The sequence below is a fragment of the Neolamprologus multifasciatus genome, chromosome 3, assembly GCF_963576455.1.
Source record: "Neolamprologus multifasciatus chromosome 3, fNeoMul1.2, whole genome shotgun sequence".
NCBI lineage: Eukaryota > Metazoa > Chordata > Actinopteri > Cichliformes > Cichlidae > Neolamprologus > Neolamprologus multifasciatus.
The window spans coordinates 44,501,857-44,527,235 of NC_140441.1; the positions used below are offsets into that span (position 1 = coordinate 44,501,857).

General features: G+C 38.6%; 2 protein-coding genes across 6 annotated transcripts in view; one reads left to right on the top strand and one right to left on the bottom strand.

Moving 5' to 3' along the window:
• The first annotated feature begins 10,823 nt into the window (after window positions 1–10,823).
• mad2l1 (MAD2 mitotic arrest deficient-like 1 (yeast)) lies at window positions 10,824–19,027 on the top strand. Its single transcript, XM_085139861.1, has 5 exons — window positions 10,824–11,007; window positions 11,475–11,621; window positions 13,457–13,577; window positions 18,313–18,416; window positions 18,497–19,027. The coding sequence occupies exons 1-5, from the start codon at window positions 10,944–10,946 to the stop codon at window positions 18,667–18,669; spliced, it is 609 nt and encodes a 202-aa protein (XP_084995987.1). The 5' UTR covers window positions 10,824–10,943; the 3' UTR covers window positions 18,670–19,027.
• A 534-nt stretch (window positions 19,028–19,561) lies between these two features.
• The window catches only part of pde5ab (phosphodiesterase 5A, cGMP-specific, b), a 105,510-nt gene continuing 99,692 nt past the window's right edge, over window positions 19,562–25,379 (bottom strand). For all 5 annotated transcript variants that reach the window (XM_085139738.1, XM_085139756.1, XM_085139747.1 and 2 more), the window contains exons 20-22: window positions 23,273–23,347; window positions 22,411–22,494; window positions 19,562–22,296 (exon numbers count right to left, since the gene is read on the bottom strand). In XM_085139738.1, the coding sequence (XP_084995864.1) occupies window positions 22,177–22,296; window positions 22,411–22,494; window positions 23,273–23,347 (279 nt within the window). In that variant the 3' untranslated portion in view covers window positions 19,562–22,176. The remainder of the gene's footprint in view (window positions 22,297–22,410; window positions 22,495–23,272; window positions 23,348–25,379) is intronic.

Below are 25,379 nucleotides of genomic sequence, written 5' to 3' on the forward strand. Positions count from 1 at the left end.
TACATCTTGAAATCAAGTGTTAAACCTTGACACACAAACTTGTTACCAATGTTCCCTCTAAGCTGCGTGCGTGCGCAATTGCGCACTGGTGGCACGGTCTCTGTGCACAGAAAATCTGCGTTGCGCACAAAAAAAAAACAAAAAACAAAATCTAACCTGAATTAAAAAATAAAACTTTAACAATTCTGTTTTGCAGTGTTAGTCAGTAAGTGACTGGCTGCTCCCGCATTGGATTAGAACGAAGCCACCTTATTCCATAGTCCAGCCAGTAATGCGATTCACATTCGTATATACGCAGCTAATCAACGTCACTGACAGGCTATGACAGCGTACTTATGTGCCGACACCAGTGTTTTAGCTAGCAAAGCGGCGTGGCTGATGTGGAGTGAAGCCACGTTAATGACAACGTGTACAACCATTGGAAATGTGAGCAGGACAGACGGAAATTGACGGAAAAAGTGTGGACTTTATACCAGTTTTTAAATTGTGTTGATAGGCCACGTAAAACTAGAGTTATGATAAAAAAATATATGCAATGTTTGTTTTTCCTGAATACTATAGTATAGGTAAGTATAGTATAGGTAAAAACTGCATTTTATAAGGAAAACACTCTCCGCCTGTGAGCAAAACCAAAACCAAAAAACCCCCACCCTTTCCTATACGTTGAAAAAAGTACCATGTCGACCAATCAAAAAATGATATGGCAATATGGCATTTAGTTGTCTAGGAAAGGGGGAAGTTTTAGGAGTGACGGCCGTGTTTGTGATGTGAGAGATTTGCAACGTTTAGCGCAAATCTTGTGTAGTTAGTGTGTAGTGTAGTCAATATATTTGTTGTGTGTCAGAACAGTGAGGCGACTGCTGAATGTTACAGGTGTTACAGCAGTGATACATCTCTTGTTGTCAGGCCTGCAGGTATCAGGCTGCTGTTCTCCTCCATCTCATAGTGGACAGAAATTATTTTTTGGAGTGGCACAAATAATTTGTGTGGCATCAAATTTGATGCAGAACAGCTGATTGTTCTGTAAATAATTTTAAATGTTTATTTTAAAAAACTTTGTTGTTTGCATAACTCTGTAACTTTTTTGAGTAACTATATAATTAATTGCCCAACATTGGTCATTATATCCTGTATTTTGCAGACAGGACTCTCTCCCAGACCACATACTCATAATACAAGTCAGAGCTTTATTGGAGTTCAAGTTATTTTTTTACTTCCAATAGTGTTAACATACTACACAGGTCATGAACAAGATTTTTTTTTAATTTTCATTGTAAGTGGGCTTAAGCACTTAATTAAAAGTAGTCTAACAAAAATGTAAATGCTGTAATTTGATTATTTTAATAAACCATGTAACTTGGATGGAGTCGATGCTGCTGTGACCACAGTGGTCCAAGGGGCCGCTGAGGGAGTTTGTGTGTTCATCAGACACATGAAAAATTAGAGGGAACATTGCTTGTTACTGCATTAAACAAGTGTAACATGAAGTTAAACTTGTGTAAATAACAAAGCAAAGTAAAAAGCTACCTATTCAGTGTGCTTTTCACTCACATTTAGATTATATTGACTATGTACTGGGCACTGGAAACTGTAAATAAAGCTTTACTTATTTATATTATTTTGAAAAATAAAACAATATTACATCACTTTTATTCTATATTTCATTTTATTTTGCTTTTCTTATTCTACTTTAAATGCTGCTTAATGTTCACATTAAGATTATATTTCTGGTTGTTTCCATAAATCTTGAATTAAAGAAAATCCATCCATCCATCTGGGACAAAAACCCCAGTGCTTTTTTATTTTTTTCTGGGGACAGCGCGACAACAGCTGTAAAGTTTCAGTTTCAGTTCCAGTTTTGATGTTGCAGATGCATTGTCAGCATTTTATCATTACTTTTATCATTACTATGCATAATAACATAGCTCTTTTTTTCTGTGGGATAGTTCTTGAAGTCCTGCTGGTGCATTTAACTGAGACAGGTCTGAGGGTTGGTGGGTAATCAACCCCTCCCAAACACACACACACACACACACACACACACACACACACACAATTTAATAACATCCCAGCCAAACTCACACAAAGGACGCTCACAGTAGCCCTGCTCAGTTATTTTTAGCAGCCTTATTTGCTGGCTGGTCGAGGTTGGAGTTGTGTGAAGTGGACTTGGCACTGCAGTCAGTACACATATAGCTATATATATGGATGTGTGTGGGTATGTGTGTGTGTGAGCCCTTGTTGACACAAAAAAGATGAGAAGTGTTTCAGGCAACACACTGACTTTCTTTCACCATGCATGAACTGTGCTGAAAAGAGCTTTTTCATTGCTGCTCACCTGCTCACACTGGATACACAAAACTGTAACGATACCACGGCTCTGTGTGTATATGCCTACCTCAGGTTATGATGGATCTATGGATGTGTGGTTGAGATTCTGGTCAGACCGGTATGAGCATGACATATTCCTGAGAAAACACAGATCCCTGAACTTAAACAAACACATATACACAATTTTGATTGGGGTACATTTGGGGTACACTTAACACTTTAGACTAGTGAGTACTGTCTTAATATGAACTTTTTTTCATATGTTTTCGATATTGTCATATTTGCATTTGCTGTTGATTATCTTTGCATTTATATTAAAAGACTGTAAGAAAATAAAAAAAACAACACGATTGAGCAAGGTGATTTCATTTCAGCAGAGTGCACAGATGGTAAAATAGAGAACAGTAGAGAGAAGCTTCGGGCCTGAAGACACTTTCATTTCAAAGAATCTTTTGTTAGTGTAGAAGGATAGTTAGGATAGCTAATATATTTTAGAATATGAGCACAGACTGATGCTTGCTTGTGAAATGTTCTTAGTTATACAGCCTTTTAAGTTCTGTGCCAGAAATGCCAATTGGTTTTCAGTCTGTATAACATATTTTGTTTTGATTCTACTTTTTTATTTTGCTGTAAAAGAAAAAAAAAAAAGGGGGGGGGGTCTGAAAAACAACCACAAAGTAAAAACAATAACAACAACTTTGTTAAAAAACAAAACAAAACAATACTACAAATGTCCCTTTGGTCAATGTAGCATCCTCCTTCATTAAAAACTGATAAGATATTTCTCTCTTTTATGTCACTACTTTGACACTGAAGTTTCTTTGGGGGTTTTTTGTGATGCTAAAACACCACACATGTCTTTAATAAAACAGACAAAGTCATAGTGGCTGTAATGCTCTACATCACTTAGTCATTTAGTTCTTCTTTGAGCAAGTAATGCTAAAAATCTGTGTTGCAGTGGAGCCACATGTTGTGCATTATGTTGAGTAATGTGCTGTTAAAACTGAGGAAAAACTGACATGTGACCTTAATGAGGTCTGTGCACATCTCATATAATAAGCAACAGGATCATTTTACTTATGGGGGTGTTTGACACTTTGTAAAAACGTGTTCTATTAGAAGTCTTGGATAAAAGCCTCCCCCAAATGACACCTAAACTCAGTTTTTTCCAAAGCATGATTTCATTAGTTGCTGTTCCTGGATACATTTAGCCACATAAACGTCACTTTGTGTTGCACCAAACCTACTATCAAATAATGGCAGCACAATGAGAGCTGCAGTGATCCACATGCAAGTTGCGTGGCTAAACCAGAGCCAGCCGAGTATGTTTGTGTGAGTGTGTTGCATCATTGCTGCAGCGACGGAAGAGAGACAGATGTGCCAGAAAAGTTAAGGAACCTCCTTTCCTCTGTCTCCTTCAGAGATCCTCCCCATTCCCCCTCCCCCTGTGCTCCTTATGCCCAGCGATTTCATCCTCCCTCTGTTTATCCATGCCCTCAGAGGTCAACAGATGTGTTTCTCATGAAACATTTGTGTTCATTAACAGAACAGAGGGCAGCATACATAAATCAGATTTGTTCACCCCGGGAAGAATGCCGATATAAGAGTGTAACCATGCATGGGAAGTATGACTACTAAGGCTTGTAGAAAAGTCTTTGAAGACCAAGATGCGCACATGAATAGCTTGATTTAGAGTGACTGATGGAAAGATGAGGAATATATTTCTACAAAAAATATGGATTTATCAAACCAGGGCCACAAAACATGAGAAATGTGCATGAAGAGAGAAACCTAGGTGAAATATCACCTTCTTGCTTCACTAGCCTAGATTAGTCTTGACAATACACAATGGAAACTCTGAGAATGAACTCTTTCAACTGCTGCAGGCTGAAAGATAAATAGCAGCTGCTACAGGGGCAATTCCAGAGTCAACAGAGACCTAGAGGCAGGCCTTCTGCAAATGCACTTGCTCAACTGCTCATTAACACAAACATGGCTCACATGGAAGTACAGACTGTAATGTGAATGCTGATTAAGCTTATTCCGCATTCACTGACTGAGATTTTATTTTTATTTCACACATTTTTCACCGGCTGTCTCCTTCAATACCGTCCAGCTGAAGAAAACCACTCAACCACCATTAGATATCTCTTCTTTTCGAAATGTGTGCTTGTATTTTTCTCATTTCTAACTTATATTTTTTAAAATATTCAACTTTATTCAACAAACATTTATAATGTAATTCACTTGTATTTCAGGGCTGCTGTGTCCACAGTTTTCGCTCTACAGCCATCATTGTACCCTCAAAACGTAACCACCATTGTGTATTTCCAATGACATGTCTCTCAGTGCTAAGAGATTATTTGAAATGTGTGGATCCAAGTGGAGGGAGTACCTTCTAACAGACCCATTGTATTTTCAGTTAGGAGTTTGTCCCAACAGCAGGAAAGACTGCACTCTTTAAATTGCTCCTGTGACCACATTTTCTACACCAGGAACATAAAACACACACTGTTGTGTAGAACAAGTCCTTGAGACCCTCGCGATTCAAAAAGTATTTTGAGTTACGGTCTTGGATTTAGAAGCTGTTTTTCAGCAGGTGGGCCACAGAGTAACAGCATGTCAGTATTTGCTGCAGTCCAACTGAAAGCTGTTGGCAGCTGTTGGTGAAATTAAATGCACGGGAATAACAGAGCATTTGGATTGGCACATTCGTTTCAGGGTTAGTTTTCACTGATGGGTTTGTTTTCAGCAGACAGGTGGTTCAAACCTGGGCAGTTGAAGCAGTTGATGACTTTTAGTATAATCTTTTTTGATTGGATGATTAGAACTGAAACCATTTACCTGTCTGTAGTGGATTCTCCCAAACTCATCTAACCTAACTAGTGTTCCTGTTTTTAGTCTTTATAGTTTATCTCCCCTCTAACACAGTCTTAAAATAAACCCCCCAAACAGTTAAAGATTAACAATGATTTTACCTGCAAATGAGCCCTAGACAACTAAGCTTGCCATGCCATGCATGGTGAGAACATTTACATGTAGACTAAAAAATGCATATACAAGCACCTACCAGCATTTCACTTTCAACTCAGACTTGGTGATGATTCAATTTACAAATCCATAGTGAAACTTTGTGATTCCTTTACAGGAATAAAAATGCTTCACCAAACTGTGCATGTTTACCATTTCTTAATGTCAAAGCTTTGAGGTATTTTTGAAACCTAATCATCTTTGGGGCAATATACATATGCGTAGGGCTAAGTTGTCTTTGGATATAGTGCAGGTGGTTTCTAATAAGGCTGTAGGCCAACATATAAACTCACTTGTAAAAGGAAGGAACTATGCATCTTTAAAAGAAAATCTCAACCACATGTTTTACAAGAAAATACCTTTTAAATGGTCAAATGGATATACTTAAGACACTTGGACTAAATAAACAAGCTGAAAGATGGAGCTCCAGTTTGACAAGAAAGGTTTTAATTGAAAGATGGTTCCTTTGTTTATCTTGGCACAAAAACCAGAACCAAAAGTTGTAGATAAGGAGAAAAAACTTACATACACAGGGTCTTATTTTCAACAAACCTTTTTTGGTTACATTTTTTCCAGAAATTTAGTTGTTGTTTTTTTTTAGTTAACTAAAATGTTCTTTCACATTTAGTTTTCGGTTTAGTGTTATAGCTAATTATAACAACCTTGACTGTGTGTCTGTAAAAACTATGCTTGCATTTGGTTTCTACAGGAAATACAGGAATGTGTGCATCTGCGTGTGAATGAGACATGAAATGTCACTTGCAGAACTCCAGCTGTTGCACAAAGAGCGCCAAGAAATATGAGGCACAGAGCCAGCCTGACTGAGGGCTGCAGCCAGTCTTTTAAGGTAAGACAACCATAACACAGGAGAAGAATGTGAAGGTAAATTATTACACTATGCAGTATTTCGTCATATTCTCTCCTGTGAATATGTACTTGACAAAGAAACAAATATGCCCTTGCAGGTTACAGGAGAGGAAAAATGTGAAAAATGTGAAAAAGTGTTGTGTGTTCCAGTGTAAGAGCTGATCTGGCCAGTAAATATGCTGAGAATCTGTACATAAAAGCCTACCAAAACACTCACTTTCTAAAAGTGCAGCAATTTCACTAACTTTCTTTTCTCCTGGATATCACTTCTAAAACTACTTACAGCTTAGATCAGCAGGCACTGTTCAGGGTTCTTTAAACTTTCTGTGTTTTGTTCTTACAAAAATCCTTTTGTAGTGGGTCTAAAGTACTTAGCCTTCCCAAAGACTAACAGTTCATTTCTTGTACTCTCGTGTGCCCCATAGAAGCCAAGCATTACTTCTGTGATTAATTCAGAAGTAAAGATCCAGACAACCTTGTCATCTTGTTCAGTGCTTCAGTGCTAAGCTGTACCTCAACACAACTGAAATGAAGAAACTGGCTGTATGCCCGGTCTAACACACAAACAATGGGATTTATGAATGTTGATGAAAGACAATACAATATGTATTCCACGTGCACTTCCTGGTCACTGTGGTGTTTATTAATCTCATTTAAGAAGTGAAGACTTTGTTCCAGAACCACCAGATGAAGCTTAGGAGGCAAACGATAGATAACACCTGGTTGTTAGAAAGCTGTTTCCTCAATAAGAACGGCCCATTTTTTGTGCATGCAGTCACCTTCCCTCACACAACTCTCAACACAGTGGGATGTGTGTTGTGTGTTTGCAGAAACACAAAATAAACAAACAGTTGTGATAGACTAAACTTCAATTCAGTTTTATTTATACATTTACTAATTCTGAAATTCATTTAAGTCATTACCTGTTTGTGTTATCGTTTCTGAGCTGAAATGAGGCCTAGCATAAAAAATGTTTCAACCAGCATGCAGGAGGTGGGGGTGACCTTTAAACAGACATCCCCACTGAATCTGGCCTTCTCTGCATCTGCTAGTTACTCCACCAGGTTCTGAAAATAGTAACAGACTGAAAAGCTCAACAGGCCCCACATGGTTGGCTGGGCACAGGTATCAGCCATTATGAACGTAGTGCATTCAGCTCAGCGGATGCAGATCTGATATAGATATAATGTACTATATTTTTTCAATTAAGAGATGTTCATTTTAGCAATAAAAATATTGTCTCTCCATTGGCTTATTTAGCTAAAAACTGAGCTGAATATTATCAGTGACTCTGTGGTGTAGTTGTTAACACATTTGCATTACATTTAAAAGTCAAGTCAAGTCAAGTCAAGTTTATTTATAAAGCACATTTAAAAACAACCAAGGCTGACCAAAGTGCTGTACAATAAAATACAAATATAAAATACAATAAAACACAAGTACATAAAACACCTCACTGATAAAACAATAAGTTAATACAGTAAGTTAAACCTTGCTAAAAGCCAATGAGAAGAGGTGAGTTTTAAGAGCAGTTTTAAAAGTTCCTAGGCTTGTGGAGAATCTGATGTGAGGAGGTAAACTGTTCCACAGTCTGGGTGCAGCCACAGCAAAAGCCCTCTCTCCCCTAGTCTTTAATCTGTACCTGGGAACATCTAAAAGCATCAGGTCTGCTGACCTCAAAGATCTCCTGGGGCGGTAAAGGATTATGTAAGGTTTTTTTGAGTAGTTATAAAATGCTAAATTGTCTGATCACATCTAACGAAATGGCTAACAGGCTTTGATCAAAGTCCAGTATCTGTTGGTGTTCTTGCCAGATTCTTCAGTTCTGTAAGACTTAAGGGTTAAGGTCTGATCACATGTTTAAGCACAGAGAACAAGTGAAGTGTATGAGTTTCATGGCGCCAGAACAATTCGTGAGAGGGCTTGATGCCAGCACCCACAGTCTCTATTATGAAACATGACTGGGACTGTAGTCCTTTGATACAAAACCAGAGAGCTGTTAATACAGACCAACAGAGGCTTTGCAAGTGATACCAGTTTGGCTCTCGAAGATGAGGGCTGGACTGAAGTTACAAATGACCTCAAGCCAACCAACACTATTTGAGAGATTACAGTTCTCCTAACACTATGTCTCTAGATTTACTGCCTGTATGTGGCTAATTACTGTGATTGCAACTGGTTTAATTCAAACCTGGAATATAGATTTATTGTTTATCCTACCATCTCCCACTTAAACTGGTTAATAAAATGGTCACACAGGAATGACAGCAAAAACTCTAAAAATCTAATCTGAGTGATGGACTGCATACTGGTTTTGCAATGAGAAAAGGCCAATCATTTTACGGAAGAGTAACAACTGAAAAGATAAAGAAAGATGAAATTCAACATTTGGATATAATTTAACCCAAAATTTAACTTATGATAAACAACATATCAAATGCTAACTTTCACACAGTATTGCTATTCTAACGCTTTGTCTAACGTTAATCCTTTGTGTAACATAAACACACAACTGCCCACAATTATAAAATAATATCAGATGTCAACAGCACAAAATACTGTCAATTTTAAATATAATACATGAATATTTCACTGGCAAGAAGGTCATCACTGCTTCTCCACCCCAATTTGTTGCTGCTATCAAAATCAAAATGTTCTCATTTTTTTCTGTTTACAGGTTCTGTATGTCTATTATTATCTATTATGAATAAAATATGGGTTTCAAATCATTGTGTTTTGTTTATATTTAGGTTTCACACTGCGTCACAACTTTTTGGATGCTGAATCAGCTGATGCAAGATGATACAAGTTGAAGACTGCACATTGTGTCATAGAGAAAAAGACTTTACTGAGCTTTTGGAGAGTCCAGTGATGAATGGCAACATGCTTGTGGTTGAGGAAAAGACATCAGGCTATGACATGTGTGATGAGTTCACTCCTGTGGTTTTACACACTCATTACTTCCTATAGCTAGGAGGAAAGCTGAAGGGATTGCATTAAGAAGTGCTTTAGAACATCTACAGGGAACTTGAAAAAGGTCATTTATGGAAGGATGTGTTGTTATGGGTCCATTGAATGTGTTTAATCCTCTTGAGCCTTTTTGTGTGAGGATGCATGCAAGGATCTGTGGCTCACAGTCTGTGACTGCAATTAATGCAGAGTTGTGTGGCTTCAAGTAATTCTATTCTCAAGTAGTGAGAATATAATTTATTTTCTCCTGCTAATCTGGGTCCCAGTTGCAGCCTTTGTTTCAGTCTAAGCAGAGACCCTGGGACCTCCCTTTCTTTGGCCATCTCCTCCAGGTATTCTGGGTGGCACACTGAGATTTTCTCAAGCCAGCTGAGAAACATAATTTCTTCAGTATGTTTTTAGTCTGCCTAAGGATCTCTTCTCAGTTGGTTGTTCCCAAAACACTTTACCTAGGAGCTATTTTGGGAACTTCATTCTGATCAGAATGAGGAACGTAGTCATTCTGATCAGGTGCCCAAACCACCTCAAATGGCTCAACTGTAGAAAAGCAGCAGCTCAACTTGTTTGTTTAGCATATGTGCAAATGTCCAACCTGAAGATGCAGGAAGCAATGTCTTATTCACTGGAGAGAACCCTAACATATAGGCACCTAACTGCTGGCATATGAGCATACACTTTTCTGCATTTATCTTCCATTAAAACCAACTCTAGTTGTGGGCTGTACTTCACAAAAAGATTAGTTTCAGAACCTAATATCTCCACTGAGGTGAGGCCAGACATGTGTATTTCCTATCTTGCAACCTGTGGTGTAAGTTGCAGCTGTTTCTCCTCCTCCTACAACCAGTCCACCCCCTCCCTTAGCAAAATAGCGCCTGACTCCTACAGGTGGTGGGCCCACTAGAAAGATGGGCCCATGTGGATAATTCAGTCGGAGCCTGGCTGGTCCCCACGAGTTACCACAGTTCATTTTAAAAGATGTGTAAATAAAAATACTTTCTGACAGTTTGATGTGTGGTGTTCATATCCTGTGTCAGTCTGGGGACCTTGTTAATGACACCAGCTGCAGCTGGAAAGAAGCCATTTTTCATGAATCACAAGTTTCCCAAAGAAGGTTCGAAGCTTTTCATTAATTTTGGGAGAAGTTGGTCAAATCTCATCTGCCCACTTAGTGGTCCTGGAGGTGTGCAGGAACCGCATGGCTTTCCTCCTGAAAGAAAAAGACAATTACTGACTGAGAAAAAACCAACTATGATAAAAAAAAAAAAAAAATAGCACATAGACAAACATAGCAAAAAGAGAAGTACAGAGCCAACAAGACTTAAAAGCTAGCATTAACTGAAGTTGTCTTTCTTTTGTTTTGCAATTTTCTGTTTTGCAGAGTGACTTTTCCAAGTCTGCATACAATGGTTGTTTGGACCCCTTTAGGATTAACTAAACGTGGTATCTACAATATTAACTAATTAATTCAGTCATTTGTGCAGTGACACATTACATTAATATACAGCCAATTACAAGATGGAAAGGGCTTTAATTATTCTACACTGCTCTCTAGTGTCGAAAAATTGTAAGCGTAACCTAAAACGTCATCAAAATCGCGCCGCAGTCTCACGCGCATGCGCAATAGTGTGGAAGCTGACAAAATTCAAACTGGGTGGCGGGCAGTTCAAGTCGGAAGACGTAGAAGAAGAAGAAAATAAAGAGTACAATATATTTACTGTTGAGAGCTAGACCAAAGTGTTAAGAAAATGACGAGCACGTTGAAGGGAATTACTCTCAAAGGAAGCGCGGAGTTAGTAGCCGAGTTCTTTTGTAAGTATTTCTGTTATTTCATCTTTTAGTCGCTCGTTTACGACACGCATGCATGTAACGCTAATATGCTATTGGGCCTACATAGTGCCCGATAACATATTAGCATCAACGCAGCATGTATGCACTCACATGGCAAGCATAGCTCCAGTTGATGAAAAATAAAGTGTTTAAGCCTGATGTATCCTATAAGCGTCAATTCACAACTTCAAACCGAATAATTTGTAAAGACTGTCTAGTTGTCTGCCCTTGTATTGAGAATCGTGAACGTACACCATACATTGTTTCTATTCTACCGAGCTAATATATTCATTGATAGTTAGTTTTCTCTCGTGTTATTTCCTTTCTTGTGTAGTTGTTTTTGTAACCTTCTGTCCCTTTCAAGTTTGAATCATATAAGCCTCTAAATTTTACGAATACTGGAATTCCGGCGTATTTGAAGCCTTTGATTTCCCCATTGTCATTCACAGCTTTCGGCATCAACAGCATCTTGTACCAACGGGGCATCTATCCTCCAGAGACATTCACCAGAGTTACCCACTATGACATGAGTCTCCAACTAACTACCGACCCCAAGCTGAAGAACTATCTGACTAACGTGGTGTCTCAACTTAAAGGTATCTCAATAGTGGGCTTCCCCACTCGTGACACACCTAAGGAGAAAGTGGAAAAACTCTGGAACTGAGTGAGCTAACCAACTGCGGTCTGAAGGCACTCCAGTTGTAGTTTTGGGCTTCGAGTTCTGTAGCTATATCTACAAGGCTGCTGGCTTACGGCAAGAAATCTTACTCACGGTTATTTTGGTCACTATGGAGATGGTTTTTTTCTTCTTCGTTTTACATATTTACTCTTAGACCTTGAAAAAAATGTGGACATATTGTACTTAAGAAAACAAACAAAACTTCAGTCTACTTTACTTTAAGTGGATTGCCTTGAACACCAGATAGAAAAGAAAAAACGTAATTGGTGAGAACTGAGCTCACAGCTTGGTGGGGAGTGACTTTGGATTTTTATGGAGAAGAAAAAATAAAGGCAAAAGTCGTAGTGAAGTACAAAATAAGATGATGTTTGAACAATGAAGGATTTTGTCAATTTATTTTGCTAATTCGGTGATCGTCTTCACTCAATAAATAGTAACTTGTTAGTTGCGATTGCTGAGTAGGGCCACGTGGTGGTGCATTTCCCCCTCCCCCTTTTGTTGTGTTGAATTAGATCAGTCAGAATCGTAAAGACTTTATTTATCCCCAAGGGACAATTAACGTGCAGCAGAGCAGCATGATGTTGAAGATGAACTCAGATGCCTATGAGACTCATGCCTGAGATTTTAATTGGTATGACCTGGCATCTTATGATCAATGTTAAGTAACATACAAAGCAGCACACATGAGTTTTCATTCCCATGTTACACAAATTTGTGTTAAGCTACTCTTAGGCTCTTGTCAGGTGAACTACAAGCTATTTCTGGTTAAAAACGCTAGATTTTTAATTTTTGATTTACCAATTTTTGATTTTGCCATAAATACTTATGTATGTGAATGAGGAAGGAGATCGGTGCACCCTTTTCTGTCCAAGGTGATGCCATTGTAATATTTTCTTTTCTTTTCTTTTTTATTTTTTTTCCTAAATCCAATGCCCGCAACTGTTGATGGCTGCCTCCTCAGGTTTCTTCCTGTTAAAAAGAAGTTGTTTTTTTTTTTTATTCCCATCAATGCCTAGTTCATAGGTGTCAAACTCTGGCCCGCGGGCCAAATTTGGCCCGCAGCCTAATTACATTTGGCCCATGAAGCCATACCAAATTACTATCAGAGCTGGCCTACTGGTATTATACAGCTAATATATATATTGTTTAGTATTAAGCTTTGCTTGTTCCATATTCAGTTTTTCAGCAAAACGTGTTTGAGTCCATAAGAAAAGATTTATTCTTATATCTGGAGGAATAAATATATTTCAAGAAATATTAACGTTAGCCCGCGACTTTGTTCCAGTTTTGAATTTTGGCCCACTGTGTATTTGAGTTTGACATCCCTGGCCTAGTTCTTGCTGTTCTGGGATCATCTGATTGTTTTTCTTTTTAAGCCTGTGGGGTCTTTACTTTAAAGTATAAAGTCTCTTGAAGCAACTGTTGTGATTTTTAGTGCAATGTAAATAAAACTAAATGGAGTAAATATCTCTTGATTGTCAGTTCAAGTTTAATGTAATTCGTACCAGAATATTCATATTTTCGGGTGCATATCTCAAATCACTCAAGCTCTCAATTGTGTAATGCTAAGAGTAGTGAAATTACAGAATACAAATCAATCATCATTTTTCTCACAGAAATTGTGATCTCTTGGATATAGTTGTGGATACAAAATTCTGTACATGTTTGTATTATGTTTTTAGGGTGTTTAACTACCTCTCACTTTGCATAACAAACTTTAATTAAGTGTTGTTTGCTCTTTTGGTGTTGCAGAGTGGCTGTTTGAGTGCACTGTGCAAAAGCTGGTGTTGGTGATCACGTGTCTGGAAACCAACGAGGTGCTCGAGAGATGGCAGTTTGACATCGAGTGTGACAAGTCGGCTAAAGAGAGCAGGTCAGGACCTCTAGTACCTTTTTTGTCTGTTTGTTTTGTTTTAAAGGCTCCATGCTAATGGTCATTAATTTGCTGTCTCCTAATTCCAACACCTGGCATGTTGCACTTGTACTTCCCCCACCGTCAGTTTGAGTGGAGTGATATATTATATAAATTGTTTTGAGCTTCAGGTACCCCAGGTGCGGACTGTCAGGTTCCTGATTGGCAGTACCTGTGCGCATGGACTCTGCAACAGTAATTAGCTAGTGTCTGCTATAAGCATGGCATGTTTGACTGATGGGACTCATGCTATAGGGTAGACCTTCCCAAAGTGTGGGGCCTGCCCCCTAGGGGGGGGCGCAGAGCCATTGCAGGGGGGGCGCGGTATGAAAAGAGAAAAAACAAAAACAATGCTTGGACACTGCTAGCATAATGGACAGGTTTTTGATGGGGCTCCCACACACACGCAAAGCATGAGATGAAGCATAGCTGAATGTGTTTCCAAACTAGGGCTGTTCGATATAACAATATATCTTGGATGAAGATATAAAAAGTCTATTGTTTCATTTTACGCTATCGTTTGTTTCGTGTTGTCGCAAAATAAACTGTTTACGGCAATATTTTTGTGTGATGTGAAAAAAGGCACATACCTTTGACGTTGCGTGACGAACTCTGTATTCCTCGTCCACACAAAAAGGAGTTTTAAAGAATCTCCGTTTTCGGTGATTCGAAACGCCGTTTACATGTGGACGAAGGGTCCAAATGCATAGAAACAGGTGCGTTTTCAAAAATACCCATGTGGGTGTGGACGTAGTGTAAAAGAGTTAGTAGTGTATTTTCTTACTACCTGTAATTTATTGCAGATTACTTGTTAATTACTTAATTGTGTACTAAATGTTTGAGGTGTGAAATAAACCGCAATGGAGCAAAATATGGGTGTGTGGTTAAAGGATGTGTTTGTGTGCGCATGGGTGGGGTGGGGGGCGAACATTTTTCTTGTCAAACAAAGGGGGGCCTAGCAAAAAAAGTTTGGGAGCCACTGCTGTAGGGTAACCTCCAGTTGGTGTTCCACAAAGTTAAGTTACAGTATTATGTGGCGTGAGCCGTACAGTAGCATCTCCAAATTGAAGGCCAAGTTCCAGCACTTAGGACCTGCACGCAGCCTTCTACAGGTTTGGATGATGTGTCCGACAGCTCGCTAGCCAGACAATCTGGAACAGACCGCACATGGCCAGTCTCAGTCCCATAGGGCTTCAAGGAGTCCTGTTATGACTGCCCGTCACCATTTGGCCCGTTTGCGTTTGTGTTGGCAACGTGTGCACTGGAATTTTATGTTCAGCGATGAGTCTAGAATCTGCCAGTTAGACCATAGGGTCAAAGTTCTGAGAAGGCGCATGATGCTGATTGCTTCACTGACAGGGTAACTACTTTTTGTGGAGGCAGTGCGATAGAGTGAGGCAGCGTCTCTCTTGCTGGAAAAACGCGGCTTGTCATCACTGGAAGCAGTCTCATTACAGAGAGATATTGAGATGAGATTCTGCAACCAGTGGCAATCTGGGACAGGAAAGATGACAATGCTCAGCCCACCGAAGAGTGTGGTTTATCAAATTACCGCCAGAATTTGGGACTAGGGAGGATGCAATGGTCTGCCTACGTCTAACCAATTGTCGTTTAGTTTTGTGCCGTTTGTGCTAAAGTGACCAACACAATTAAGCTGGCTGATTTACAACAAATGCTGGTGTGATCAGTATGAGAAGGAGCTGCCAGGCTGTTCTCCAATCAGTTGTAGCAGATGACTGCCTCTTCCTGAGCCTGGTTCTGCTGGAGTCGTCGTCTTCTTCTTTAAGGACAGTTTTTGAGAATCTGCTATATCTTGACATGATTGTGTTGCACAGTTCTTAGATGCACATTCATGCTGTTGTTACTCAAGCAATGATATTAAAACCTTAACTCACTGGTATTTGGCAAATTAAGGTTAACCCCTGCAGCAGCATGAACTCATGCTGTGTGGCATCTGCAGCCTCAGTAGCAATCTGACCAGGTTGTGTTCAGTTTTATATAAGCCCTTTCCACTGCAGTGTCAGATTTCCGTGGCTTGCAAGAGAGAATCCATTGTTGGCTTCTTAGGTTGCATCCCATGAGCCTCAACATTAGGTGTGTTGTGAGTCTGAGTGCTTTTATGCTTGGCACTACTGTATAGAATTAATATAGCCATTCTGTCAACTTCACCCAATTTGGTAATTCTCCTCTGACCTCTTCCATTAACACTGGATCTTTTAGATCAGTAGTTTAGTTTCTTAAATCAGCAGTTGCTGCATGTTCTGGTCTTTTTGGTGTGGGCATTAATTCAAAATAGCTGCAAAATTTGATCAGCTGTCAGGCCAACATGACTGACTGCAGGTGCATGAGTTTTATTCCTGTGTGCCACACAGTTGTAGTGTTATCTGAAAATTATTAATGCAGTAATGAGCCGAACTATTGCATCACGTAGAACACACATGGCTGACTTACTATGACTGCGTAGACTCACATACACTGAATTATATGTGGTGGTAGGACCAAATGTGTTAATCTGCTGCTAAAAATAGGTCTTCCCTTTGATTGTTGTGGTTTAAAAAAATCAATTTAATAAGGCAGGGGTCGGCAACCCTAGGCACGCGTACCACGGCTGGCACGTGAAGGGTTAACTGATGGCACGATCATAGCTGGACTGGCCATCGGGCATATCGGGCATTTGCTCAGTGGGCTGATGGTGATTTTCCGTTTTTATAGGCCGATGATTTTTTTATTTTTATTTTTTGTAACGGTATAAACAATGAAAGTTGGTGGATTGGTCAGATGCTGGCCGGTGTGTAAATAATTCAGTTCTTTGGTGGTGGCTATGGCGGAGCTTCCACAGATTCAGTAACATTAGCAAGTGGTGGAGGCCAGCAGGTGGATGAGAGAAAGGGGAGGCAGGAGGAGGAGAGACCCGAGGCGGCCGCCGGTCCGAGTGTCAGGTGAACTGAACTTCAGGTAAGAAGACCTGACCCAGATAGACCTGCAGTCTATCTGGTCAGACATAAACCAAGTTTAGGTGGAGTTTATTTTCGTTGTGCTGACTTTTTCAGTTACAATAACTCGTACTGCGTACTAGCTAGCATGACGGAGTGTATACAGCTGGGTGGATGCTATGATGTTACTGATAGTGAACTTTATTTTCTTCATAAGGTTAGTTAGTAGATTTGCCAACCGTCCCGTAAAAAGACAAATCGTCCCGCATTCAGAGAAAATATTACGCGTTTCGTATTGAGCTGAAAAGGAACACAGTTTGTCCCGGACTTCAGCTACAATGAAAAAAAAAAACGCACAAAGCTGGAGTTATTCTGTGTTTGTTTCTTCTTCTCTCATTCTCTCTCTCCTGTTGCTACTTCAATCATGAAACTGATCAATGATCAGCTGATCGGCTTTTCTCTCTTGTTTGTTTATCTCCCACTTTGCGCCAGAAAGAGGAAACCGGTGGATGTCGCGTTAAACAACAGCAGCATGTTTAAGCTTGATCAGCTGTTAGAATTTATTTAATATTAATTTCTAGTATCAGCTGATGTTTGCTGGAGCCAAAGTTGTAAAACCTGCTGGTCATGATGTCGGTTTGGATATCAGGTGAGAGGGAAACATGAAGATGAAACCAGGAGATGTCCTTACTGAATGATCAGAGCTGAACAGGTGATGGAGAAACAGGTTTAACTTTTAGGTGACATGAATGAGTTGAAGGGAAGTTATAGGGGAAGGAAGAAATACACGGATACATCCGTAGATTCGAGACAGAATTCACAATGTGTTTTTGGGACTTTTAGGTGTTTGGACCAATGTTTTATTTTCTGATCAAACCAGAAAGCTTTAATGAGCAGCTAGACTTGTCTCGCATTAACTGGCTGAGTTAATGCAACGTCGAAGCAGCTGGAATCCATAGATGTGTGTGTTCATGGAGCTTGCATTTTCACCTGCTGGAAATAACTACCTGACAAGTTTAACTGTCTTCAAAACATTGCAGAGGCCTTATTGACAGTATTTGGCTCTACATATCTGTGTGAGCAGATTTTCTCTCACATGAGTCCTCAGAGACACAGGAGCATCCAGCATTCAGACGGCTACCTGAGTGGGAGATCAGAGTGTATTAACAAACATGCTATATTGGCTCAGTTTATTTTTCTTATCATTGTTGTGAGGAGACCATAAATAGCATTTGCATTTTCTGTTGTACAGTTCATTTGCTGTTATGGATAAAAGTGTCTTTTTATTTTTTTATGTTTCAAAATAGCTGATAGCTGCCAACAAATATAATTCTATAAAGTGGTTCTATATAGTGTGTAACTGTTAATATAGAGCGTTATTAAATTTATTGCTAATACAATCATATGGCACACTGACTTCTGAGGACATTTTAGATAGCACTCATCATCAGAAAGGTTGCCTACCCCTGCTCTAAGGCATCTGGACAGATCTGTTTACTTACACTTATTGACAGGAGTTGAATGGTGCAGACTTTGGGTTGGTTGGCTGATTTGTCAGCACAGATCTGAATTTGTATGTTTGCAGTGGATAAGTTTTTTTTGTTTTGGTTTTTTGCAATAAAATGACATGAAATTTGTACTTTAGAAGAGTCTTTACAACAGAGTATGTAATTTGGTTAAATGAGCATCTGTCATTACACTCAACTGACTATTGTTTGACTAATAAATAATGCATGTTAACTGAGTTCTCATGTGTCACCCAGTGCACCCAGAGAGAAGTCCATTAAGACAATTCAGGATGAGATCCGCTCAGTTATCAGACAGATAACAGCCACTGTTACTTTCCTGCCCCTGCTGGAGACGCCATGTGAGTAATGAGACTTTTGACATTTGAGCCTTTGATGTGGTGGTTGGGTAATAATTTCAACTCCTCCCCCCTCCCCTCAGGTGCTTTTGACCTCTTGGTTTATACAGACAAGGACCTGGTGGTTCCAGATAAATGGGAAGAATCAGGGCCGCAGACCATTGACCAGTCAGAGGAGGTGCGTTTGCGTTCCTTCACCACTTCAATCCACAAAGTGAACAGCATGGTGGCGTACAAGAAGACTGAGTCAGTTTAAACTCCTAAACCACATGAGCTGTTACAGCACCAACCACTGATTCTTATAGAAACCAGTAGATCTAACACTGCCGTGTCTTTGTTCACTGCCTGTGCATGACTGGACAACAAGGACCTGTTTTCCTTTGTTGAGCTTCACTGTGTCTTGTCAATATGATAAGGACATGAAGGAAATGTGTTCTTTCTACATTGATGTAAATATTTCTGCTAAGTGGCATTTGTCTGTGGAAAACAACTGTCTTTTCTTTAGTCTTTTGCTTTCTTTCATTCTTTCAGTCTCTGTTTTAGAAGATAGTGGTATCTATGTTGAACTTTTATAAAATGACATAAATAAATGCATTTTGCTTTTTCCCAAAGAAGTGATTCTGTGGTTTTCTTTTGTTCAGGAGGTGCCAAGGTTTTTCATTGTGTTATTTATTTTGGAGCATTATATAAAAGATATCACATGGTTTTTGGAGACGATGCCGTCTTGGGGTGCGTTTCAATAGTATAAGCTGATCTTTTCATCAAGGTCAAGAAAGAGAAGTTAGTTTGGAATGCACTCTTTTTGTAATGTGTTTTAATAAGTGGAAAGCACACTGACATCCATCCATTCATTGGTTAAATTTTTCACCTGCTTGTTTAGTACATTTGAGAAATTATAGACGGCACACAGGAGACATAGTAAATAAGTATTATTTAATGGGACATACTATTCACTTCGCTCACAGTGTTGAAAGGTGTTGACAGTTGCAGATGTGTAACACCATATTACATTTTGCAAAAGAAAACCCACAATTCTCTTACCTAAAAAAATCCATCCATCTGTCGTGTAATGCCCTCTCATATACATGCAAAAGAGAAAACTGACAACCAAGCAGTGAGTTTTTTTTTTTTTGTTTTTTTTTTGTGTGTTGTTTTTTTTTTTTTCTCCAGAGAGCACAGAGGCTAAGCTACAGGCACAAGTAAAATAGTCCTGGAGACTTATTCAGTGTACAAATGACAACCACGGACACAAATTAACTTTCTGAGCATGTACATCTACAAAAGTGCTTGAGTTTAAATGAATCTGTCATGTCCATTAGTAAGCTGTTCATTAAATGCACAGACCTCTGTGACTCCTCATCAACAGTTTATTGGCTGGACAATTAACTGTTTTACCAGTTCTGCTGATTCAGCAGTTTCATTTACCAAAACATTTCAGAACTTTTTCTTTTCTGCATAAAAAAAAGAGTTCTGAAGGGTAACAGTAGCATCCTTCAAAACTAGATATTAACAAACATTCTAGGTGTACAGAAAATGTCACAGTAATGTTGCATTTTCTATTTATTCCTAGTGTGGACATGCTGAAATCACTTTTATTGAGGAGTAATTGTTCCTTCTTGCAGGATCAGCAAAAACCTGCATTTCACAAGGTCCAAAGGTACCAGATTGTTCTTTTAAATGTGTTGGTGATGACACCTCGCCTCTTACTACAGACTGAAACCCTCTGCCTCTAAAGGGTGGACAGCAGTGAACCCAAACACATCAAAATGCTGAAACACTTAATATCTTTATCTAATGAAAATGTTGCTCCTGGATACATTCTGGGTTACATACTGAAATTTTCTGCCAAATTCTGTTGTTCAGTCAGTCTTTGTAGTGCAACAGAAACTGCTCTAAATGTTGAAGAATCTTTTTTTTTTAGCAAATATCTTGTTTGAACAGATTTTTACATTTACCCATCAGAAAATCAGGTTTACAGAAATAGAAATTATACATCGTCACAATGTATCAGAGCTAGAGCTAGCCTCGGTGAGTAAATCATACTTTATATTCTGTAGATATTACTCCGTCATTCAGTTTGTAAAATTGGTATGCATAAACAGCATTACTGGACATGGATAAATAAAAATAAGTGGTTCTGTAAAACTGAATTGTGTACTTTATCGCAACAAGGCAGTGGCAACATCTAGATCCATTTTCCTTTGAAATCGCAGATCTAGTCTTTGGCTCTTCCTACAGCTGGAAAAATAGAAAATCTAAATTCCAAATAACACAATACAGTACATTTCCAAATGTCATCAGAAGAAGCAGTTGTTCCTAAGAAAGGGCCTATAAAAAAAGACGGGATTTTTTTTTCCACATATGAAAACATTTTCTAGATAATTGTGTGCTTTGACAAAAGAATGACCTTACAATATAGACTGTAATAAATATATAAAACAAAAATAAATATGCAATAGTTAAGACAGTGAATAAAATGTACGAAAGACTCAAACCCACATCGTGTGTGTGTGTGTGTGTGTGTGTGTGTGCCGTGAAGACATATAACAAGTCTATAAGATTATTGTGACACTATGTAAAGTATATAGTAGTTGCATTGTTTTCATCCCACTAGAATGGTGCTAATGGTGCTAAAGCTCCATGAACACTGGAAGCGACATAGTGAATACAGACCATTCAAAGTGAATCACATCCCACAACGTCAAGTGATTACAGATGAAATAACCACAGGCAAATTCTTTGAATGTGCAGGCAGAGTAGAAAGGTGCTAAATAAGAATCAGTCCGTTTACCATTTCCTATTTGCTAAGGGAAGATATTTTTTTTCAACTTCTAGGCAAGAGACCGAAGCAACTGCCAATAGGAATAAAGAATACATATGACCTGGAAGTAAATATGTAGAGCTTCCAGTGTATGCAGCTTAACCATTCAGTGTTCCCTAAAGTTCACTACCTGTCACAGATAGTGTAGGTGAGACCATCAATATGAAAGCCACTCTGTGCAAAAATAACAATGTCTATGGTAATAAATATAGCTTAGTGCTGACTTTGTTATTATCTCTGGTGAGTGAGAAAAAATGGTGGTAACAGGATAAAATGACCATGACCTCAGAAACAATGATTTCTTGTTATGACACTTCATTCCTTTCTGTTCATGGTAGGGCTGAGCTGTAAAACTAGCATACAACTTTTTAACGAATGTTCGATAGTGGGGGTGGACAGGTACAACTTTGATGTTATTTCATAGTTTATCTATTTTTATCTGTTGTGAAAAGTAGTCACAAGAATTACTGATACTCCGGGAGACAGGAAAAGTGCTGACAAGTCTAGGCAGATTACCAACAAGTCAACTAACTGACTTGTAGATGTTTTTACAGTTTTTTTTTTCTATCTTACTTTATTTTTTAACTTGTACTCATTGGCATGGCTATGCATGATCGTTTGTAATTTTCCTATATCTGAGCAAACGCTTTGCAAACGTGAGTAGACTTCAGATTACAACAAGGAAAAGAAAGACAAACTGTGAAACCTGACTGCGGCACCTCAACCGTAATAGATTAAGTCTTAAAGTATTAAGACTGCTCAAGGCAAGTGACCTCTTCTATTATCAGACCATAGCTAGTGTTTTATTTCATGATAGGAAAATTACTTTTCTACCTCACTGTCAGTCCACACAATACGCTATTAGATAATTTTAATGAGAATAGGTTGAAAATGTAGAACTCTGGAAATCTGAGTTGGATGAAAACCAAACTGGTGTTTGGATCACACCAAGCCGTTGACAAGCCCCTTCTCACACTCCTCGGCTAAACACTTCCACTGCTGCCGGTTTTTCTGACATCCTTCCAACAACGGGGAGCAATACTCCGATAAGCCAGCCAAGGTCTGTGACAGTGATAAAGACAGTTCAGCATGGGAAATCAGAGGAAGAACTGAATGCAGGAAGAATTGCTATTCATCAGCTACACTGGTCAGCAAAAATAGCAAGGGCTGAATTACCTCATATAACTGAATGCAAATGGCATCAATGAAGGACACCTGCATGCTTGGTATCTTATCCCTTTTCTCACGATTCATCAGGTCCTGTGAAAGGATTGAAAAAATGAGATGTAAACTTTATATTAATTAGAGTCATTAATACGTTAACTGTTTTAGCCCCAAAACAGACAAATCTATGAGAAAATTCATATATATGTGTATATATATATATATACACATACACATATATATATTGCTATATATAGCCATCTCTCACTCTCTCTATATCTATATATAGATAGATATAGAGAGAATATATATAGAGCGAGGGAGAGAGAGATTACCACAAAATATGACAATTAGTTAAATTTATAATGTGTGTCCAACATCATTTTACAAACAAAATAACAGACAAGAAAAGATACACGTATTTATAGTCATGTAAAAAAGAAATTTGTCACATAAATGCCCTCCCACTGCTTCAATAGGAATTAAAAAGGTAATTAAAAGACTGAGTAGAGGCCAGGTGCTGCTAATCAAATGCAATTGATTAACTAATCATGACTGTAAATGCAAATGTTTGTTTATATAGTGTCAAATAACAATAACAGTGATCCCAGGGCACTTTATACTGTAGGACAAAGATCTTCCAATACAGACTGCATAAAGTCCTAAGAAAACATTTTTTTCACATGACTCTAACATCAGCATAGTTCTTGAAAATGTGTTGTGATACTTCATGATTTGAAAGGGAATATATTTAAATGCAGTAGGATGAAATACCAGAGGATTCAGAACAGATTCCCGGGCACTCGATGGCAAATGTTGTGCTGTTGAGAAGGATTTATCCAATATCATTCAAATGAACCCTGAAATTACTTACAATTGGTTCAATGTTCAGCTCTTGCCTCTCCTTATCCCCCTGCTCGAAAAACTCAGTGGCCACCAGCTCTGCTATCTGCATCAGAAACCAAATGCAGAAACATTGAAACATTTTATGAGCTTTTAGTTCTTAAAAGGCAAATTCTATAACACTAAATATAAAACCAAAGATAGAAGCAAAGTAAGCTTTTACGATGGGGTGGCTGTAGCTCAGGAGTTAGAGCAGGGCATCTACTAATTGGAACGTTGGTAATTGGATCTCCAGCTGCTCGAGTCTGTGAGCCAAAGTATCCTTAGGCAAAATAGCGAATGCAAAGCTGCTCTCTGATATGTTCATTGGAGTGTAAATGTGTATGAATTAAATAGAAAGCAAAGAAAAAGTGCTTGTGTGAAGGGATGAATGACCGTTTTGAATACTCAGAGTACAAAAATGCAATATAAGAATCAATCCATTTATAATTTGCTCTGAAAGCATCAATTTTAAATCCTCATTTATTGTTGGACAGAAGACTAAGTTGGGTGAATTGTATACTATGCAAGTCATAGTGTCATTGTAACCTTGGAAACTTTGTGGCATAATTGTGGCAGTTTGAGTTGAAGTACAACACATTAATGAACATCATAAGAAAGAGGTCTCCTACATGGAAATAACAAAATGCTTATACTGCTGCTGGAGGCAGCATCGTTAGAACATTAATATTGAGGAAATGACTGGGAATGACCCAGACAAACTGACAAAGACAGCCTGTGTGACAGCTGGAAGGAAGAAGGAAAATGAAACAAGTGAATAGCAATAGCAAGAGCTCTCCCAAAAGCCCCACACAAAGTTAGTGTTCTCAAGTTTTTAACAAAGAGATAAAGAAGATAGGCTCAAGCTCCAATCAACATCACTCTGTGTGCACGTGTTGCTGAAGCCGTCTGCAGCTCTTGATTGAGTCGGTGGTGCTGCAAGGAACGTAAGTACTATGATGCAGTTGTTAATTGTTGAGACTAAGAAGCTTTGCCTTTGCTTACATGATCTATGAAAATATTTTAGCAGTGCTTATGGAGGTTACTTTCACAAACTCATATCATTTCTTTAACCCTTTCATGCATGAATCATGACAACCTCAATCAGGATTATACTTTATTGTTAAAGTATTTTTATTTAGGCATGAAAAAAAGATTTTTGAAATTATTATTTTTAAACAGGTACTTTTTAAATAGTTTTTTACTTGTCCACTTAGGTGAACAACATCACTTTTGGAGTGGGTGGCAGAGTATGGAGTGACACATCAGTGTACAATGTAGTTTATGTGCAAATATACCATCAACACTGACACAAATACAAGAAAACAGCTTTTAAATAGCTGTCCACTGTAGTGACCACTATGCGTGAAAGGGTAAAAGTAAAGCACAGTTTGGCTCTTTGGTTATTTAAGGTTTTAAGGTTTCAGTGATAACCTTAAATGATTATAATGACTTTAACTGACTGAAAAAAGTATGACTGGAAGTTTCAGATTTAGAGCTAGTCTAAAAAACAAAAACAATATGGCAGATCAGCCTAAATACTAGGAAAACACCATTAGAATCAGTCCAGAATCTAAAACCATTGGGTGACGTCACAGTGAATACGTTAATCTTTATATAAAGTCTATGAATGGAGGCTGTGAAAGTAAAACAGACCAGGGAAGGAGGGCTATGGGTTTAGTGCAATCTGTTAATGAGGAGCAGGTGATTTGCCAGAGTGTGTGTAAGCCAGGGTATGTACTTGTTTGCTGCCCTGAATGTTTTGTTTTTTTTAAGAGCTGTCATCTGAGGACAGGGCCCAGCTGTTTTTATTAACAAGCTCTCATTTATCAGCACTCTCATACACACACACAGAATGTTTATCTGTATAACAATTCCTCTGGGCCTGAGTTTCCTAACAAGGTGCAGACTAATGAAGGTCACTGGGGGACAGCAGAGACACTACAGCATTGAATATAGTGCACGCTCACGTGTGTGTGTGTAGTAGGTCAGTGATTAAGAAAAAAAGAGAAAGGTAATTAGAGTAAGAAATTGTAGGATCAGATGTGAATAACAAAGAATACATTTTAAGGCACGTTGCACCTCAGGTCACAGTCAGC